We start from the raw sequence: 16,268 nt of genomic DNA, 5'->3' as shown, positions 1-16,268 counted from the left end.
GTTTTCCTGCCTCGGCTCCTGAGTGCAGGGCACAGTGTGCATACTACACCCAGCTCCTTAACTGACGGCTAAAGCTCTTATTCCATGTGAGCAGCTTGATTTCCTACGGCCATTCTTTTTTCAAAAAGATTTATTCATTTTATGTATACGAGTGCTATGTTGACTTTATGCCAGAAGAGGGCATCATATCCCACTATAGATGATTGTGAGCCACTATGTAGGTGCTGGGAATTGAACTCCGGACCTCGGGAAGAGCAGCCAGGATTCTTTTTTTTTTTTTTTTTTTTTGGTTTTTCGAGACAGGGTTTCTCTGTGGTTTTGGAGCCTGTCCTGGAACTAGCTCTGTAGACCAGGCTGGTCTCGAACTCACAGAGATCCGCCTGCCTCTGCCTCCCGAGTGCTGGGATTAAAGGCGTGCGCCACCACCGCCCGGCCCAGCAGCCAGGATTCTTAACCACTGAGCTGTCTCTCCAGCTCCAGCCATTCTTTTTTTTTTTTTTTTTTTAGTTATGTGTACGTATATGTCTGTTTGGGGGTATCGCACATGAGTGTAGGCACCTGTAGAGGGTAGAAGAGGGTGTAGAGCCCCTGGAGCTGGAGTTACAGATGTTGTGGCGTGTCTAGGTGTGGAGGACTGACCCCAGAAGAGCAGCCGCTGAGCCATTACCCCAGGCCTTCTAGGCACTCTGGTGCCCTAACCTGCAACCACAGTGAACTGCCCGGAGCCTTCGTCTTGGTTTCCCAGCCACGGAGTCTCGTCTAGGTCCTGGTTCCAGATTCCTATGCCCCTTCTCTGGGGTGTCCTGCCTCATCCTCCTGCGATGGGCCCTCTCTGGACTCTTGAATGACATCTGTCTCCCTTACATCATCTTGTATTGCCGTCATTCACTTCTCAGTCTAGTGCCTTTGTGACTGATATAAAAACCAGAAAATCAGCCGGGCGATGGTGGCGCACGCCTTTAATCCCAGCACTCGGGAGGCAGAGGTAGGCGGATCTCTGTGAGTTCGAGACCAGCCTGGTTTACAGAGCTAGTTCCAGGACAGCCTCCAAAGCCACAGAGAAACCCTATCTCGAAAAACAAAAAAAAAAAAAAAAAAAAAAAAAAAAAAACCAGAAAATCAAAAATGACCACATGTTCACTTCCTCTGACTCCGGTGCTTAGTGCATACTTGGTGGTTGTTTGTGATCTAACAAAAAAGCTTGCCTGAAGATCAGAGGGCAGAGCTAGCCACACTAATTAGCCACAGAGACCAGGCTGTGGGGGCACACACCTTTAATCCCAGCACTCGGGAGACAGATCTCTGTGGGTTCAAGAAATTGGGCTACACGAAATTGATCCGGTCTAAAAGAGAAACAGAGCTCACACCTTTGATCCCAGCCCTAGGAAGGGGGAGGAAAGGGTGATATGGCTGGGCGGAGAGAGGACTACAAGGCAGGAGGAGACAGGAGGTCAGAGCAGTCAGTCTTGGGATTCATAGAGACAGGATCACCCTTGGGTCTGAGGGTTCAGTAGCCGTAAAATGGATGACTGCTGGGCTTCTCTGATCGCTCAATATCTGACTCCAGATTTTTATTATAAAGACTAAGATTGCACTGCAAGCCAGGCGGTGGTGGCGCACGCCTTTAATCCCAATACTTGGGAGGCAGAGGCAGGCGGATCTCTGTGAGTTCAAGGCCAGCCTGGTCTACAAGAGCTAGTTACAGGACAGGCTCCAAAACTACAGAGAAATCCTGTCTCGAAAAAAAAAGATTGTACTTCAACTCGGTACCCGTCAAACTTGATGATGAACAAATTGGCCATGTCTGAGTGAAAGGGCTGCGTGTGCTCAGAGTTGTTTTGTGGGAGCTGGTGGGAATTGTGTATGGTTCTGTGTATTTAAACCTCATTTCGTCCTGCTTCTGCCACGTATTTGTCTCCTCTGGCTCATCTGTGGAACAGGCTTAGGGTGAGCCTTTTTTTTTTTTTTTTTTTTTTTTTGGTTTTTCCAGACAGGATTTCTCTGTGGCTTTGGAGCCTGTCCTGGAACTAGCTCTTGTAGACCAGGCTGGTCTCGAACTCACAGAGATCCACCTGCCTCTGCCTCCCGAGTGTTGGGATTAAAGGCGTGTGCCACCACCGCCCGGCTAGGGTGAGCCTTTAAGAAATGTGATGTCGCCTTTCTGTTGTTCTCTCATTCTCCAGGTTGTAGCCACAGGCATCCCTTGCTGTTACTTTAATTTCTATTTGGAAAGAAACTGATCAAAGGGGGAAAATGATAAAGTTCTTCCTTATGGTGAACAGACAGGGCCAGACCCGACTGTCTAAGTACTATGAGCACGTGGAGATTAATAAGCGCACAGTTCTGGAAACGGAGGTCATCAAGAGTTGTCTGTCTCGATCCAGCGAACAAGTAAGTGTCTGCGGCTTTTTGTCCTCTCCATAGGGTAGGCCACTCTGCCTTCATGGGTTGGCCAGTCTCAAGGGCCATTATCGTCTCTGAGCTGTGTTCCTTCCAGGGCTATCAGGGACAATAGGACATGAAGAGAAAAGAAGCCTGGCTCTTGCCATCCCAGTAAGAGAAAAACAAAAGGCAAACCAGGAAAGTCCTGGGTTTTTATTTAGGATAGCTGAGCTATTTAGGATAGATAGAAGTAGCTGCTAAATTTACTCCTGCTTGTAGACATAATCTTTTTTTGTTCATATGAATTCAGCCCTTGGAACTCTCAGCAGGGTCTGAGGCTGACCGGTGGCTTTCTGAAAGCCAAAACAGGAAGGAAGGTCAGATGACTGTCAGGACTGCGGAGACTCAAGACCGCAGGGTGCCAGGGGATAATAATGCGATTTCCATGTGGATAACCATTCTTTTCTGCTTACCTTCTTTGGTAAATGTGCAGCCAATGTAATACCAGACAAGTGATTTAAAAACAAACTTAGTTTGAGCCCACTTTTTTTATTATGTAGATAAGGGAAATGGAAGTTAACAGTTCATACAAAATAACAAATCTCCTCCTCCTGCTGGAACCTAGAGGCTCAATGCATCATTGGCATAATAAAGAATTGTTTCCTGGGGCTGGGGCTTCTACACAGGGCATCACACACTTAGGATGCTCTGCCACGCTGCAGCCCTTTTTAAAAACCAAGTCCATAGAGCTAATTCTACAGCCAAGGCTACACAAAGAAAAACAAAACAAAACAAAAAAACTGAGTCATTTTGCAAAGAACTTAGAGAATTTATTTATTACAAATCCTATGAGGAAATCAATTAGAGAGCTTTGGAGTCGGAGTCACCCATTTCTTCCCTGTTCTCCTCGCCTCTTTTGAGAGGCTGCCGTGGGAGCAGCAGCTGTCATAAACTACCCACTTGCGTCAACACTCAGTAGTGGTGTGTTACAAGCATGTTTCCCTTGGCTTCCAAGTCAGTTCTCCAGTTGCAGCCTCTCCTGGTTCCTCTTTGCATCACTACCTTGGCCTGCTGTGGGCACACGCTGCTCGGTGGCATCAAGTGGAAATAGGAACTCATTTAGGAACTGTGTTTGTCACCACACGCGGGAAACACGTAAGAGACATGTTTGAGTCTTCCTGCAGTCCGCAGACCTGCCTTAATTTAAACATCATTTCTACCAGAAATTACCCCTTTGGAATAAAGATATTGGTAGATTTTGGGGGTACTCTAAAGTTATTTTTATTTTAAAAAGAAAGCACTGGACTTCTGGCATCAGGTACCAGAGTATCATAAAATCACTGCAGTTTCATTCTGTCCAAAGATGTAGTGGGTTCTTGTTTTGTTATGTCAGAAACTCTTGAGAGATTGAGACCTGTTCCGTAGCCATTCGTGATGACCTATACCCTGTACCCAGTGCTCAGGTGGATTCCAAGATCCTGCTTGAGCTACAGAGTAAGTACTAGGCCAGGATGGGCTATAAGACCTGTGTCAAAACAAAACAAAATGACTAGGGTCTGAAAAGATGGCTCGTGGTTAAAGTACCTGCTGCTTGTGTAGAAGACCAGGGTTCAATTCCCAGAAGTCTATGGTGGTTCCTAACCATTCATAGCTCCAGTTCCAGGGATCCAGAATTGAATATAATAAAGGGTTATTTATTTAGGGGTAGACTCACAGATCACAGTCCTAGGAACAGCAATTGAATCCAGCAGCCGGAAGAGAAAGAGAGTGAGCGTGCACTTTACATTGGCATTTATAGTAGAAGAGGCCATGCCCAAGTGGGTTGGTAACTTAAAGGCTACTGGCTGAAGGATTTCCTACAGCACCTCCCCCTTTTGTTTAAATAAGAGAGTTCTAAGACTAATAGAAAATTATATACAATAAGAATAAATATCAAGTATAAAAATTAGAACTACATCCAGCATAAACTATATCAAGGAAGAAACATGTGATAAATGTTTCAATAATTATCCTATCCTAAGTCTTGTATTATAAATAACATAGCCACCTCATGAGCAGAAAGTATCTGCGACTATAAGTCTTCAACCCCATCGAAGACCCGAGAAGGGAGATAATATTACTTGAGTTAGCGTAAAGTGCAATCAAGCAACTTCCAAAATGTGCAACAATGACCAAGACAACTGGCTGCCTGGGCAATCACCCAAAGTCTCATTTGCAACGTTGAAGCAACCAACTTTGGCTAAGGCCTAGAATAACTTATTGTTATTAGTCTAACAATAAGTATGACAAACATGGATGACTATTGACCTATAATTCTTTTTTTAATTTCACTGGTTCATTTTGTCTTTATTTTTTTTTAAAGATTTATTTATTTATTATGTATACAACATTCTGCCTCCATGTATGCCCACATGCCAGAAGAGGGCACCAGATCTCATAACAGATGGTTGTGAGCCACCATGTGGTTGCTGGGAATTGAACTGAGGCCCTCTGGAAGAGCAGCCAGTGCTCTTAACCACTGAGCCATCTCTCCAGCCCCTCACCTATAATTCTTAATACCTATATAGCTTAAAGACTAAGACTTCATATTAGAATATTAAACAATCTTTAAACAACTGTGCAACAAATGAGGACAATGACCTCAAAATGTAAACAATGCATAAGAATCTTGATCAGAGGTAGAAATGTATATTGCAATATGATAAATATATCCTAAAATTGCATCAATATACAAATGTCTTAAGCAGAGGTAGAAACATGCATGCATACAATATGACAAAAATAACTTTGCCTAGGTATACAAATATTGTAGACAAAACTAAGAGCATATTCAATATAATTTATATTTGTATCATTATACAAGAATCTATAGCAGCCGGGTGGTGGTGGCGCACGCCTTTAATCCTAGCACTCGGGAGGCAGAAGCAGGCGGATCTCTGTGAGTTCGAGGCCAGCCTGGTCTACAAGAGCTAGTTCCAGGACAGGCTCCAAAGCTACAGAAAAGCCCTGTCTCGAAAAACCAAAAAAAAAAAAAAAAAGAAGAAAAAAAGAAAAAAAAAAGAATCTATAACAATGTAAATTACCTATAAATAATAGCTCATACATACATACATACATACACACACACACTCAGGCACACACATACACTCAATAGAAATAATGACTATTTAAAAAACATGGAAAAATCTTCAGTTCCCCTAGTAAAAAGGTTCAGCTTCATTCCCAGGTACATTGGGTGCCCAAGAGCAATGTATCCCGGAGCAAAAGCCACTAAGTTCATGCTCAATCACATTTGGCCCAGCATACCTTGACACTGAAAACTTCAGGCTACCCAGGGACTTCCCATGACCTTTTGTACAGAGGCTGAAGGAGAAGATGAATGAGGAAAAGTGTTGTTTTATCTATAGGTCAAAAGTAGTAAGGCAGTTATTAATTCATAAGAGGCAGTACTTACAGTGGGAAATCTTGTCTAGCATCTGCTGTGCAAAGGCCACCATTACATAATTTATGAAATAATCTACACTGGTAGATGATGGACGGATGGTAGGAGATAAGATGGCCTGAGCTGGCTCCTCCAGGACTGTTCAGTGCTTCCCAGGAATTCATGGAAAGGTGGAAAGAGGACACCACCAAGTTTGTGCCTCTTCACATTAAAGCATTTTCAAATGCTAACTACTCATCAGCTTTGTGCGGAGCACCACAGGGAGCCAGGAAATAGGGGGGGAAAGGCACAAGGGCAACCCAAGTGATCACTGGGGTTTTTCTCCAAGACCGCTTTTCCTCCTCCTAAAGATGCTTCTGAGTAGCCTGCTGACTGTTGTCAGAGCCAGCCGAGGCCAGTTAACGTTGTATAATGTCTAAACTTCCAGGGATGTGCTAGGAGACTCTCAAACACTGCCGAGGAATTACGTGTGTTGGTCAAAGAAACCTATCAACCAGACATTAATGTCTAATTGCGTTGTTCTAGTGCTCGTTCATTGAATATAAGGATTTTAAGCTGATCTATCGGCAATATGCAGCTCTCTTCATCGTGGTCGGAGTCAATGACACCGAGGTAAGATGTCTGACAAGCCCGTGCACGATGGAGACTTTTATTCTCCCTAGGCTCAAGTTTCTTCTCTGCTCGCTCCCCAAGGACTAGTAAACCTCTTTCAGACTACCTGGGCCTCAGCTAAGGACGGAAGGCTAGAGGGAAGAGAAAAGCCCCGCAGAACCCACAAACCAGCGAGGCAGGCATAGTGACCACCTGTAATGTGGAGACAGAGGCAGTGACCTCCAGGAGGAGGTGAGCTGATTCTACCCCGACAGATCCCGTGGAAAGCAATTGAGGAAGACATCAGGAGCCAGCTTTGGGCCTCCACATGCACACACAGATGTGCCCGTACACATCACAATGTGTATACACATGTGCACACTACACACATGTGGGAGAAAAGACACGGCTGACATGCCAGACGTCACAGCAAAATATAATCCTTGTCGTGCTGTGGTTACCTCTCAGGTGAGGCTCACCTTGTTGGGAGTCAGGCCAGCACCTATGGCCATGGAGTCCATGGAGGAGAGTTTGATATCTAAAACCTTTGAAATCTCAGTGGGCTGTTTCTGTTCGCGCCTTGAGAAGTCTGGGAGATTGCTTCCGGCAGCTGGTTAAGGAGGGAGTGGATCTCACACCTCTGCTCTGTGCTCTGCGGTTTCAGCTTGACCAGTTCAGCCGGGACTGCCAAAGTCTTAGTGGTGAAGGGTTCCTGTATTTCTTTCACTAATAAGCATCTTTCCCTTTGTTTCTTTTCTTTTCCTTTCTTTCCTGTTTTAAGACAGTGTCTCCGGTAGACCAGGGATTACAGGCCCCGGGCTTCACGCCTGTGAGGCAGCGTCCCAGACCAGGATCTCCTGAGCTCCGTCCTCGGCGACAATAATATTTTAAAGAGCAGTTGTAGGCCCTGTGCATGTCAGCGACTAGGATGTTGCTTCTCTCACACATCTCTACTGAACCCTATGCGCTAAAACCTTGGACTTTTTGTTAACTAAGGGCATGGTAAAATTAATTACGCTCTCCTTTTATTTCAGAATGAGATGGCCATTTATGAATTCATACACAATTTCGTAGAAGTTTTAGACGAGTACTTCAGCCGAGTGGTGAGTCTAATGGCTAAAAAATGTTTTCCAGAAATTGAGTCATTCAGATATCTGTCAGTATTGTGTGTTAATTTAATTAACATGCAAAAACTAAAATAAATGGTGCTGGACTGCTGTCCCTTCTGAAGCTCACCATAGGTGTTACAAACCCATGTGTGTATTAGCTCTTCATGAAGAAGACTGTTTTAGTCTGCTTCTGTTGCTGTGGGAAATACCAAGAACTTGGGGAGCTACAGCTCTCGGGTCACAGTGCATGGCTGAGGGAAGCCGGGACAGGGACTCAGGGCAGAATTCTAGAGGCAGGAACTGAGTGTGAGGCCGTGGAGGAATGCTGCTGAACACACACACACACCTCTGCGCTGGGCACTCCCACCCAGATCAATCAAGAAAATGTCCCAAAGGCTTTCTGGAAATGGAAGCATTTTCTTAGCTAAGTTCCTCTTTCCAGATAATTCTAGCTTTTGTCAAGTTGACAGAAACCTAAGCTGCACAAAGCCACTCTTGGAAAACCAAGTCCCTCGTGCATTTTCCTGCCCATCAGGACATTTTCCCTCTGACTTGCTGTTTTTATATTCCTCCTGTTTTCCTTCCTAAGAGAACAGAACCCTTTTTACTTTAAGAACCATTTCCAATCAGACAGTAGTGGCATGCTACTTTTATCCCAGTACTTGGGAGGCAGGCGGATGGATCTCTATGAGTTTGAGGTCAGCCTAGTCTACAGAGTGAGTTCCAGGACAGCCAGGGATAACCAGAGAAACCCCGTCTTTTGTTGTTGTTGTTGTTGTTTTGGTTTTTGTTGTTGTTGTTGTTGTTTTTTCGAGACAGGGTTTCTCTGTGGTTTTGGAGCCTGTCCTGAAACTATCTCTTGTAGACCAGGCTGGTCTCGAACTCACAGAGATCCGCCTGCCTCTGCCTCCTGAGTGCTGGGATTAAAGGCGTGTCCCACTAACGCCCAGCAACCCCGTCTTAATAAACAAAAACAAACAAACAAAAAAACCATTTCCAATCTGGGCATGGCGGTACACACTTGACAACCAGCACTTAGAGATAGAATACAAGGATCAAGAGTTCAAGGCTATCCTTGACTACTGAGCAAACTCAAGGCCAGGCTGTCTGCAGAAGACTCTTTCTCAAAAGGAAAAGCGGCAGGGCAGGAGGAACACTGGAGAGAAGGCTGGGGGTTAAGAGTACTTGTAGTGGAAGACATGGGTTTGGTTCCCAATGCCCGCATGGAGGCTACACAGTCATCCATAACTCCAGTTCCTGGGCATCTGATGCCCTCTTTTGGCCTCCATAGTCACCAGATACACATGGGGTCCACAGACATGCATGCAGACAGAACACCTGTAACATGCAAAATAAAAGAAGGAGAATCGTTGCCATCCAAACCTCTGTTTTATTAGTGGTAACATGAGGGGGGGAGGGCTGCTTGTTGTTTGTGTTTCTGTCCCACCCGGTACCCCACAACTGTTTAGCCCAAGATGAATGTTAGAAGCTTCTCACAGGGACCCAGCCCGTTCTCATTGCTTCAGTGCTGTGACCCCAGAGTCTGGCACCACGGCCAGCTGTATAAACTGGGAGCTGGCTAGAAATCCAAGCTCTGGGCCCTGCCCCAGGCCACAGCATCAGAAACTCCGCCATGTCCCCTCAGTGTGTTCTGCCAACCTTCTGGTGATTCTGACACATGTTGAAGTTTGGGAGCTGTCTTTTTGGTTCATGAGACTGTGGTCAGCCATTCTCTGCCTTAAGAGTCAGAGCCTGGAAGATGGCTTCTGGCCTGTGACATCACAGGTCTTCTGTCCCCAGCGGATGGATGGGTGCCCTCCAGGGCTGAGAATAGGGAAGAGATCAGACAGTTTCAGAGATGGACTTCCAGGGACACAGGACAGGAGACTGGCCTTAAATTTATGTCTGTGTTGGTTGTGTAGTAGAGTGTCCTAGGTAAGCAATGTTCCGAACCTTCCATGGAACTAGAAGTGCTGTCTGCCTGCCAGCTGCTGCTGCTGTGTGGGCACCTCTGAGCTTGTGCAGTGTGCCCGCTGTGACTGAGAACTCGGAACATTATTGAATTATAAGGACTTTCGATGTAAATTCCTCATTTAGCTGGTGGTGGCCGTATCACCAGTACAACCTTGTACCTGTTCCACAAGGACACTACCCTTGTGTGAGGATAGACTGCTTGCAAGGCAAGGTGTGTGATGCCCCAGGAAATCACTTTCAGGTGACACTCGCCCAGGAAGCGTATAACTTCCAAAATGCCTTCCACCAGGAAGAACAAAAGGAGGCCCAGACACTGTTGCATTCAGTTACTGAAAATAAACAGCACATGCCAAATTACAGCTGCGATTTTAGGAGCGAGGCGGGGACTGCGTGAACCACAGAATTCAAGGTTCAAATTTAACTTAAGCCAGGTGACAGTGAAGGGCTGGTGCTGGACCCGGGATGACCCCGCTCAGGATCAAATCAGAGCAGAAAGACAGCAAGAAGGAAGACGGTGGGGAAGGAAAGAGGACCCGACCCTCACCCGCGATGCCTGTCAGCTAAGATTTATTTTTGGCTTTGTAAGTTTTAAGCATTCTCCCTGAGCTATTTTTATCTTAGACAGTTTCGACATCTTAAATTTGGAAATGTGTTTCACCAAGAAAAGCATATCAGCATCTTATTTCCAAAAACAAAAGCCAAACCGGTTAGTTCTGGAGGTTCCCAGTGAAAGAGGCGGCGGGTTTCCTGTCCCACCCTCCACACCGAAGCCCATCGCCCATGATCTCATTTCCATTTCCTCTTCCCTCTGCATAACTATTTTATTGACGAGAATAGTTCAGATGGGCAGGAGGAAAAGCGGCTGGATCTGTGGCACTCTGCATTTGTTGAGATTCAGACTGCATACTGGCCAGAGGACAGCCCAGTGTGAACTCGTGGGGGGACCTGTAGCAAGCACGGTGACCAAGAGCCCCTCCCTGTGAACAGAGAGCCCACTCTGTGACTGGATATTGAGAAGTGGGCGGGCTATGCATGTGAGGTATTTCTATACCTTCATCTCAATTTTACTCTGAACCCGAAAGTGCTCTCCCAATCCGATGTTTTCAAGATGGGTGGAAGATCCTCAATTGGCCCACCAATTAGGGACATCTGCCCTTTAGACTTAACACAGCACCTGTAACTGTGGGAATGGACATCTCTACGTACATCTGTCCACAGGATAACCCTGACAGAGCTGGGAGAAGGGCTCCAGGCCCCCACCACACCCTCGTGGGTACCCTACAGGTACTTAAACTATAGGTTTAATTCCCTCATGAACGTGGTTGGTATGTGCGTATAGCCTACATACACACTGCCATAAACTCTGACTCATCTAAGTGCTGACAGCACCTAGCACCAGTGAATGCTTTATGAGTAATCTCACCTCAGAGTCACAGCAGAGTGAAAAGTGTGTTCATACAAGCAGCTGTTCCAAGGATTTCAGAGTGCTTGCTTGAATCAATGGGTATGGAATCCCTGAATAAAACGATTAACTACATACCACTTTTTAACATTTATTATTCTTATTATCATTACTATTATTATTTTGTTTTGTTTTTCGAGACATGGTTTCTCTGTGTAACAGCTCTGGCTGTTCTGGAACTCACTTCATAGACCAGGCTGGCTTCGAACTCACAGAGATCCGCAGGCCTCTGTCTCCCCAGTGCTGGGATCAAAGGTGTGTACATGCCACCACTGTCCAACAATATTATTTAATTTTTGTAGTGTAGAGATCAACCGTAGGACATTAAAAATGGCAGGTGCACCGTACCTCCGAGATACACAAGCTTGTATCGCTTTAATTAAACATCTGCATAATCAGTTGCTGCTGGCTATAATTTACTTAGCTCATGCCCCCCTTGATAGATTCTTGAGTTGTTATTGATAGTTTGCCATTGATAACGCTGACTATTCTGTCACTGTTCCCTGCCTCCCTGAGATAAACTGGAAGTAAATCAATGGATGCAAAAGCATGTGGCTGCCGCTCCCGGTGTGTGTGTCAGATGACCCCTTGTCTACAAACGTTGATTTAATTTATTATTCTCCTGCTTTCTTGTGTGTGTGTGTGTGTGTGTTTTGAGACAGGATCTTAACTCTCTTAACTGAGACAGGCCTGAGTTTGTAGCAATCCTCCTGCCTCAGCTTCCCAAAATGACAGACATGAGCCACCAAGCCCAGCTGTCCCTCTACTGTCTGACCTCGAAAAATCCTCTAACCTGCAGCTTTCTTTTCCTTTCCCCCCCATTTTCAGTTCCAGCTCCAGGTTCCCGCCCTGGGCTCCAGCAGTTGCTGCTCCAAGCTGGAGGCAGAGCCGTCCCTGTCTGCTCAGGGGACGGGACTGTCGGGTCGTCTTCTCACCGTATGTCTTTGTTTTCTTTTTCAGAGTGAACTAGATGTATCCTTTTCCAGAACATTTCCCATGCTATGTGGCAAAGCCCACTCTAGGTGTAACAGGTAAGCACCAGCATGCAGAAGGGTGGTTTGGCAGAACCCAGGACACCAACCACCGGCCACCCTGCCGAGGCAGCCCCATAGCAGGTGATTCACAGACCCCCCCCCCCCCACTCCCCTTTTCAGAGACAATGCTCTGTAAGATCCCTTTTTCTTTCTTTCCTAACAGAGCAACGAGGGAGGTGGCAGTATTCAAAAATAGCTATTATATGGGGCTGGAGAGTTGGCTTAGCGGTTAGGAGCGCTGACTGCTCTCCCAGGGGACTGGGATTCAATTCCCAGCACCCACATGGCAGCTCACACCTGTCTGTAACTCCAGTTCCAGGGGATCTGACATCTTCACACAGACACACTTGCAGGCAAAACATCAATGCACATAAAATAAAAATAAATTCTATGTCTAAAAAAATAACTCTTAGCCAGGATCCAGCTCCTGGATAGCCCAGATACTGAGATAGAACCAAACATGACAGGCACACAAAAAAGGTAATGGCATGATTCCTAATGTTCTGCTGTGCCCAGAGACCGGTGCCTCGTCCAGTCTTCATCAAAGAGGCAGAGACCCACAGCCGAATATTGGTGGAGCTTGGGGAATCTGAGAAAAGCTTTGAAAAGATTGTTCAGCAACCTGACAGTGAGCTGCCTGATGTTGTCAGAATTTCATGATCACCACGACAATGTGCTTATTCACACTGTTACTTTTTACTAAAACCTCAGGGCACAATAAATTTTTTTCAGAGGCAAAAAAACCTATTATATATTGACTTAACTTACTCATATTAGATAGGTTTGTTCAAAACGTGTGTCACAAGAGAGAGGTGCTTTTCTGAGGGAGACTGAGCTTGCAGGGTAAATACCCAGATTCCCCTCATTCTGGGGGCATTCTGGGGGATGACCTGGAGGGTTAGAGACGTGGCCTAACTTTCCTTTTATGGCATAAAAACTTCCTTTCTTCTCTCTTTTAACTCAAAACTATCTCTGGGGCTGAGAATGCCGCCCGAGGCGGACACCTGCCCCATCTGTGCTTGGCCCTGGGTTCAGTCCCACACCGTACAACAAGGCAAGCATACCCACGACCCCAGAGGTGGGCAGGCACTCACAGGCTTTTGAGAAGTCTCGAGAAGTATAAGATGTTGACTTCTAAGACTATTTTTCCTGCTAGCCTGCTTCGGGTCTAGATAGATGGCTCTGTGATTAACAGTACTTGTCGCTCTGAGAACCCCAGTTTGGTTATGAGCACCCACACCAGGCAGCTTCCAACTGCCCATCACTGCAGTTCCAGGGGTTCCAGCGCCCCCTTCTGGACTCCCCAGGCACCCGGACACATGTAGTGCACATAAACACACATAAACAGGCTGGACATCTTTAATTCCAGCACTCAGGAGGCAGAGATAGGTGGATTTCTGTGAGTTTCAGGCCAGCCTGGTCTACACAACGAATTCTAGGCCAGGCAGTGCTATGCTAAGAGACACTGTCTGAAAAGCAAATAAATAGATAAACCCACTCGTGCACATAAACATAAAAAATACTTTATTTTAAAAAAATCTACCTATCACTTGAAAGTGATAAGGAAATCTTTTGAAAACTTATCAGACTTAACTCTGAAATAATTACAACTATTTGTGTCTAATACTAGCAGGTAACAGATACACGGGTCACAGCATGTTTATGTGTGGGGGCTTCCTGCAGTATGCACACAGAGGTCCCACTGCGCAGAATCAGTGTATTTGAGGAAAGGTGGTTGCCCTCTAGTGGTCAGTGACCTAAATCTATGACCCAAGAGAGCTGAGGCTAGACAGTGTCTGTGACATTTTTTAAATAATTATTTTTATGTGTGGAGGAGTTCTGTGCCATCTGTGTCTGTGCCTGGTGTTCTTGGAGGCCAGAATAGGGGGTCGGGTCCCTGAACTAGAGATACAGATGGTTTGAGATCCACCAGCTGGGTGCTGGGAATCGAACCCAAATTTACAGGAGGGGCTCTTAACCACAGAGCCATCTCCCCAGCCCTGTGACTTTCTGTCTTAATGAAGCCACTGAAAGCAATTCAAAACAAATCTGTTCCTAATTGAACAGGGAAGCAAGACAGCTTTTTAAAAAAATACTTTAGAAGTCATGAGAACGGCAAGAGCTAGCAGCCGCTACTGGAGTTAAACATTCAAGATCCGCTCTGGCCTTGCCACTAGCTCCCTGTCGAGCAGACACGTTTACTTCCGAGTTAGACGAGAGGAGCTGAAACGCCCTCTCAGCCCGGAAGGGCTCATGGCTCCAGGGACCCTGACACTAAGGAAGGGCTTCTTCCACGCCCAGCTGTCAGTTAAGGAGGCAGCACGGTGCGGCCCGGGGCTATTCTGGTTGTGGCGGAGTCGCTTATGCTAACGAGTGTTTAGTGCAGAGGGGCCGCTGTGTTGTCTTTGCAGACTCCTGGAACCATCAGCTTTCTAGTCGCAATTTATTTTCCCCACCAAGACCCACAATTTGTGTTTTTTCTCATCCTTTACCTTTTTGTTGCGTTTGTTTGTTTCTTGAGACAGAGACTCACTAGGTGGCCCTGATTGATCTCGAACTCTCAGAGACGCACCTGCCTCTGCCTCCAAGTGCTGGGATTAAAGGTGTGCATCAGCACACCTGCCCCCCCTTGCTTTCATTTCATCTTTCTTTCCTCACCACGTTGTGTATTTCAGTCCAGAGGAACTTCTCTTAAAATGTTACTATCCCTTGAACCATCTGAAAAACAGCAAATTCAAAACCCAAGACATCTCTCCTCAGCCATCTGTCCGCGAGGACTTCTATAGAGAGTCTCGCGGCAGGGAATCGGCGATCCATGAGGCTCCACTCGAGTTCCCGCTTCCGAGGGGAGGGCAATATGCTGCAGTCTGCTCTCAGCGCCACAGAAGCCACGATTTCAGCGACTGCTTCCAGGACCGGGCTCTAGAGCCACAGGGTGGAAAAAGCACTGCCGCACTTGCCCCCTGGTTCTCCCAGTGTTCACAGCCACAGTCTCTGGAGTGCCGGGTGAAAGCCTTCCTGGGCTGGGTGGGGGTGGCGCACGCCTTTAATCCCAGCACTCGGGAGGCAGACGCAGGTGCATCTCTGAGTTTGAGGCCAGTCTGTTCTACAGAGCGAGTTCCAGGACAGCTAGGGCTGTTACACAGAGAAACCCTGTCTTGAAAAACAAAACAAAAAGAAAGAGGCCGGGCGGTAGTGGCGCACTCCTTTAATCCCAGCACTCGGGAGGCAGAGGCAGGCGGATCTCTGGGAGTTCGAGGCCAGCCTGGTCTACAAGAGCTACAGAGAAACCCTGTCTCGAAAAACAAAAAACAAACAAAAAGAAAGAAAGAAGGAGAGAGGGGGAGAGGGAGGGAGGGAGGGAAGGAAGGAAGGAAGGAAGGAAGGAAGGAAGGAAGGAAGGAAGGAAGGAAGGAAGGAAGGAATTCGTTCTGGTCAGGAAGTTCTCAAGAAGCCCCTGCAAAGCCGGCTTGGATCACTTACATTCCTCCCCAGCACACACTGCTGTTTCTACTTCCAGCTGAGATGCACAGAACCAGACAGATGGGATTTAAACAGAAACGCTCCAAGCAGGGGAAAGCAGCTCAGGAATTCTGGCTTGTTGAAACCCCTTTTCCAATATGTAAAACCCCTTGGTGCAGTGGTGCCGGGATTACCATGTGAGTCCCCACATCCAACTCTTATCTTTAAGTGTGTTCTCTGCCTTGCCCTACTCCTTCAATACTCAAAAACCGTAACAGCAAGTTATGAGAAGCAAAAGGAGCTAGGGTTCACTTGTCCTCCTGTGGTTCACTGGGACACCTCCAGTCTAGCCTTCCTACGACTCTGGGTTCAGTCCCAGCAAAGGAAGTGAGGAAGAAGTACAGACAGACCCAGACATTTATACTTAAACCAGTTTAGTTTTAAACTTATTTTATGTGTATGGGTGTTTTGTCTGTATGTATGCCTGTGTGTCTCATGCGTGACTAGTGCCCAAGGAATTCAGACGAGGGCGTCAGATCTCCTGAAACTGGAGTTAGAGATGGTTGTGAGCTACCATGTCTGTGTTGGTAACTGCTGAGCCATCTCTTTGGTTCACTACAGTTAGCCAATTTTGTGTCTGCTCTGTTCTCTCACTTATTAAAGGACAATTAACCCATCACATTGGTATTAAAAGACCACGTAGGGCTGGGTACAACCATGTAGGGTTCCCCACCTGTATTCCAGCACTGGGAAGAAGGTGGAGGTAGGTGGATCAGGAGTTCAGGGCCATCTTCAGCTTCATAACAAGGTCA

At 46.5% G+C, this 16,268-nt stretch overlaps 1 protein-coding gene across 6 annotated transcripts in view; it reads left to right on the top strand.

The window, feature by feature from the left end:
• Positions 1–16,268, top strand: part of Ap4s1 (adaptor related protein complex 4 subunit sigma 1) — a 36,581-nt gene that overhangs the window by 16,878 nt on the left and 3,435 nt on the right. For 3 of the 6 annotated variants that reach the window (XM_075947501.1, XM_075947499.1, XM_075947497.1), the window contains exons 2-5: positions 2,184–2,391; positions 6,350–6,436; positions 7,450–7,518; positions 11,921–11,991. In XM_075947501.1, the coding sequence (XP_075803616.1) occupies positions 2,254–2,391; positions 6,350–6,436; positions 7,450–7,518; positions 11,921–11,991 (365 nt within the window). In that variant the 5' untranslated portion in view covers positions 2,184–2,253. Of the gene's footprint in view, positions 1–2,183; positions 2,392–6,349; positions 6,437–7,449; positions 7,519–11,920; positions 11,992–12,510; positions 12,752–16,268 lie in introns of those variants that run through there. The other 3 variants (XM_075947495.1, XM_075947498.1, XM_075947496.1) reach the window with 3 other exon arrangements.

This window comes from Microtus pennsylvanicus, chromosome 14 (genome assembly GCF_037038515.1).
Source record: "Microtus pennsylvanicus isolate mMicPen1 chromosome 14, mMicPen1.hap1, whole genome shotgun sequence".
Lineage (NCBI taxonomy): Eukaryota > Metazoa > Chordata > Mammalia > Rodentia > Cricetidae > Microtus > Microtus pennsylvanicus.
The sequence above is the reverse complement of the archived record's forward strand: the minus strand, read 5'-3'. Positions and strand labels throughout refer to the sequence as shown.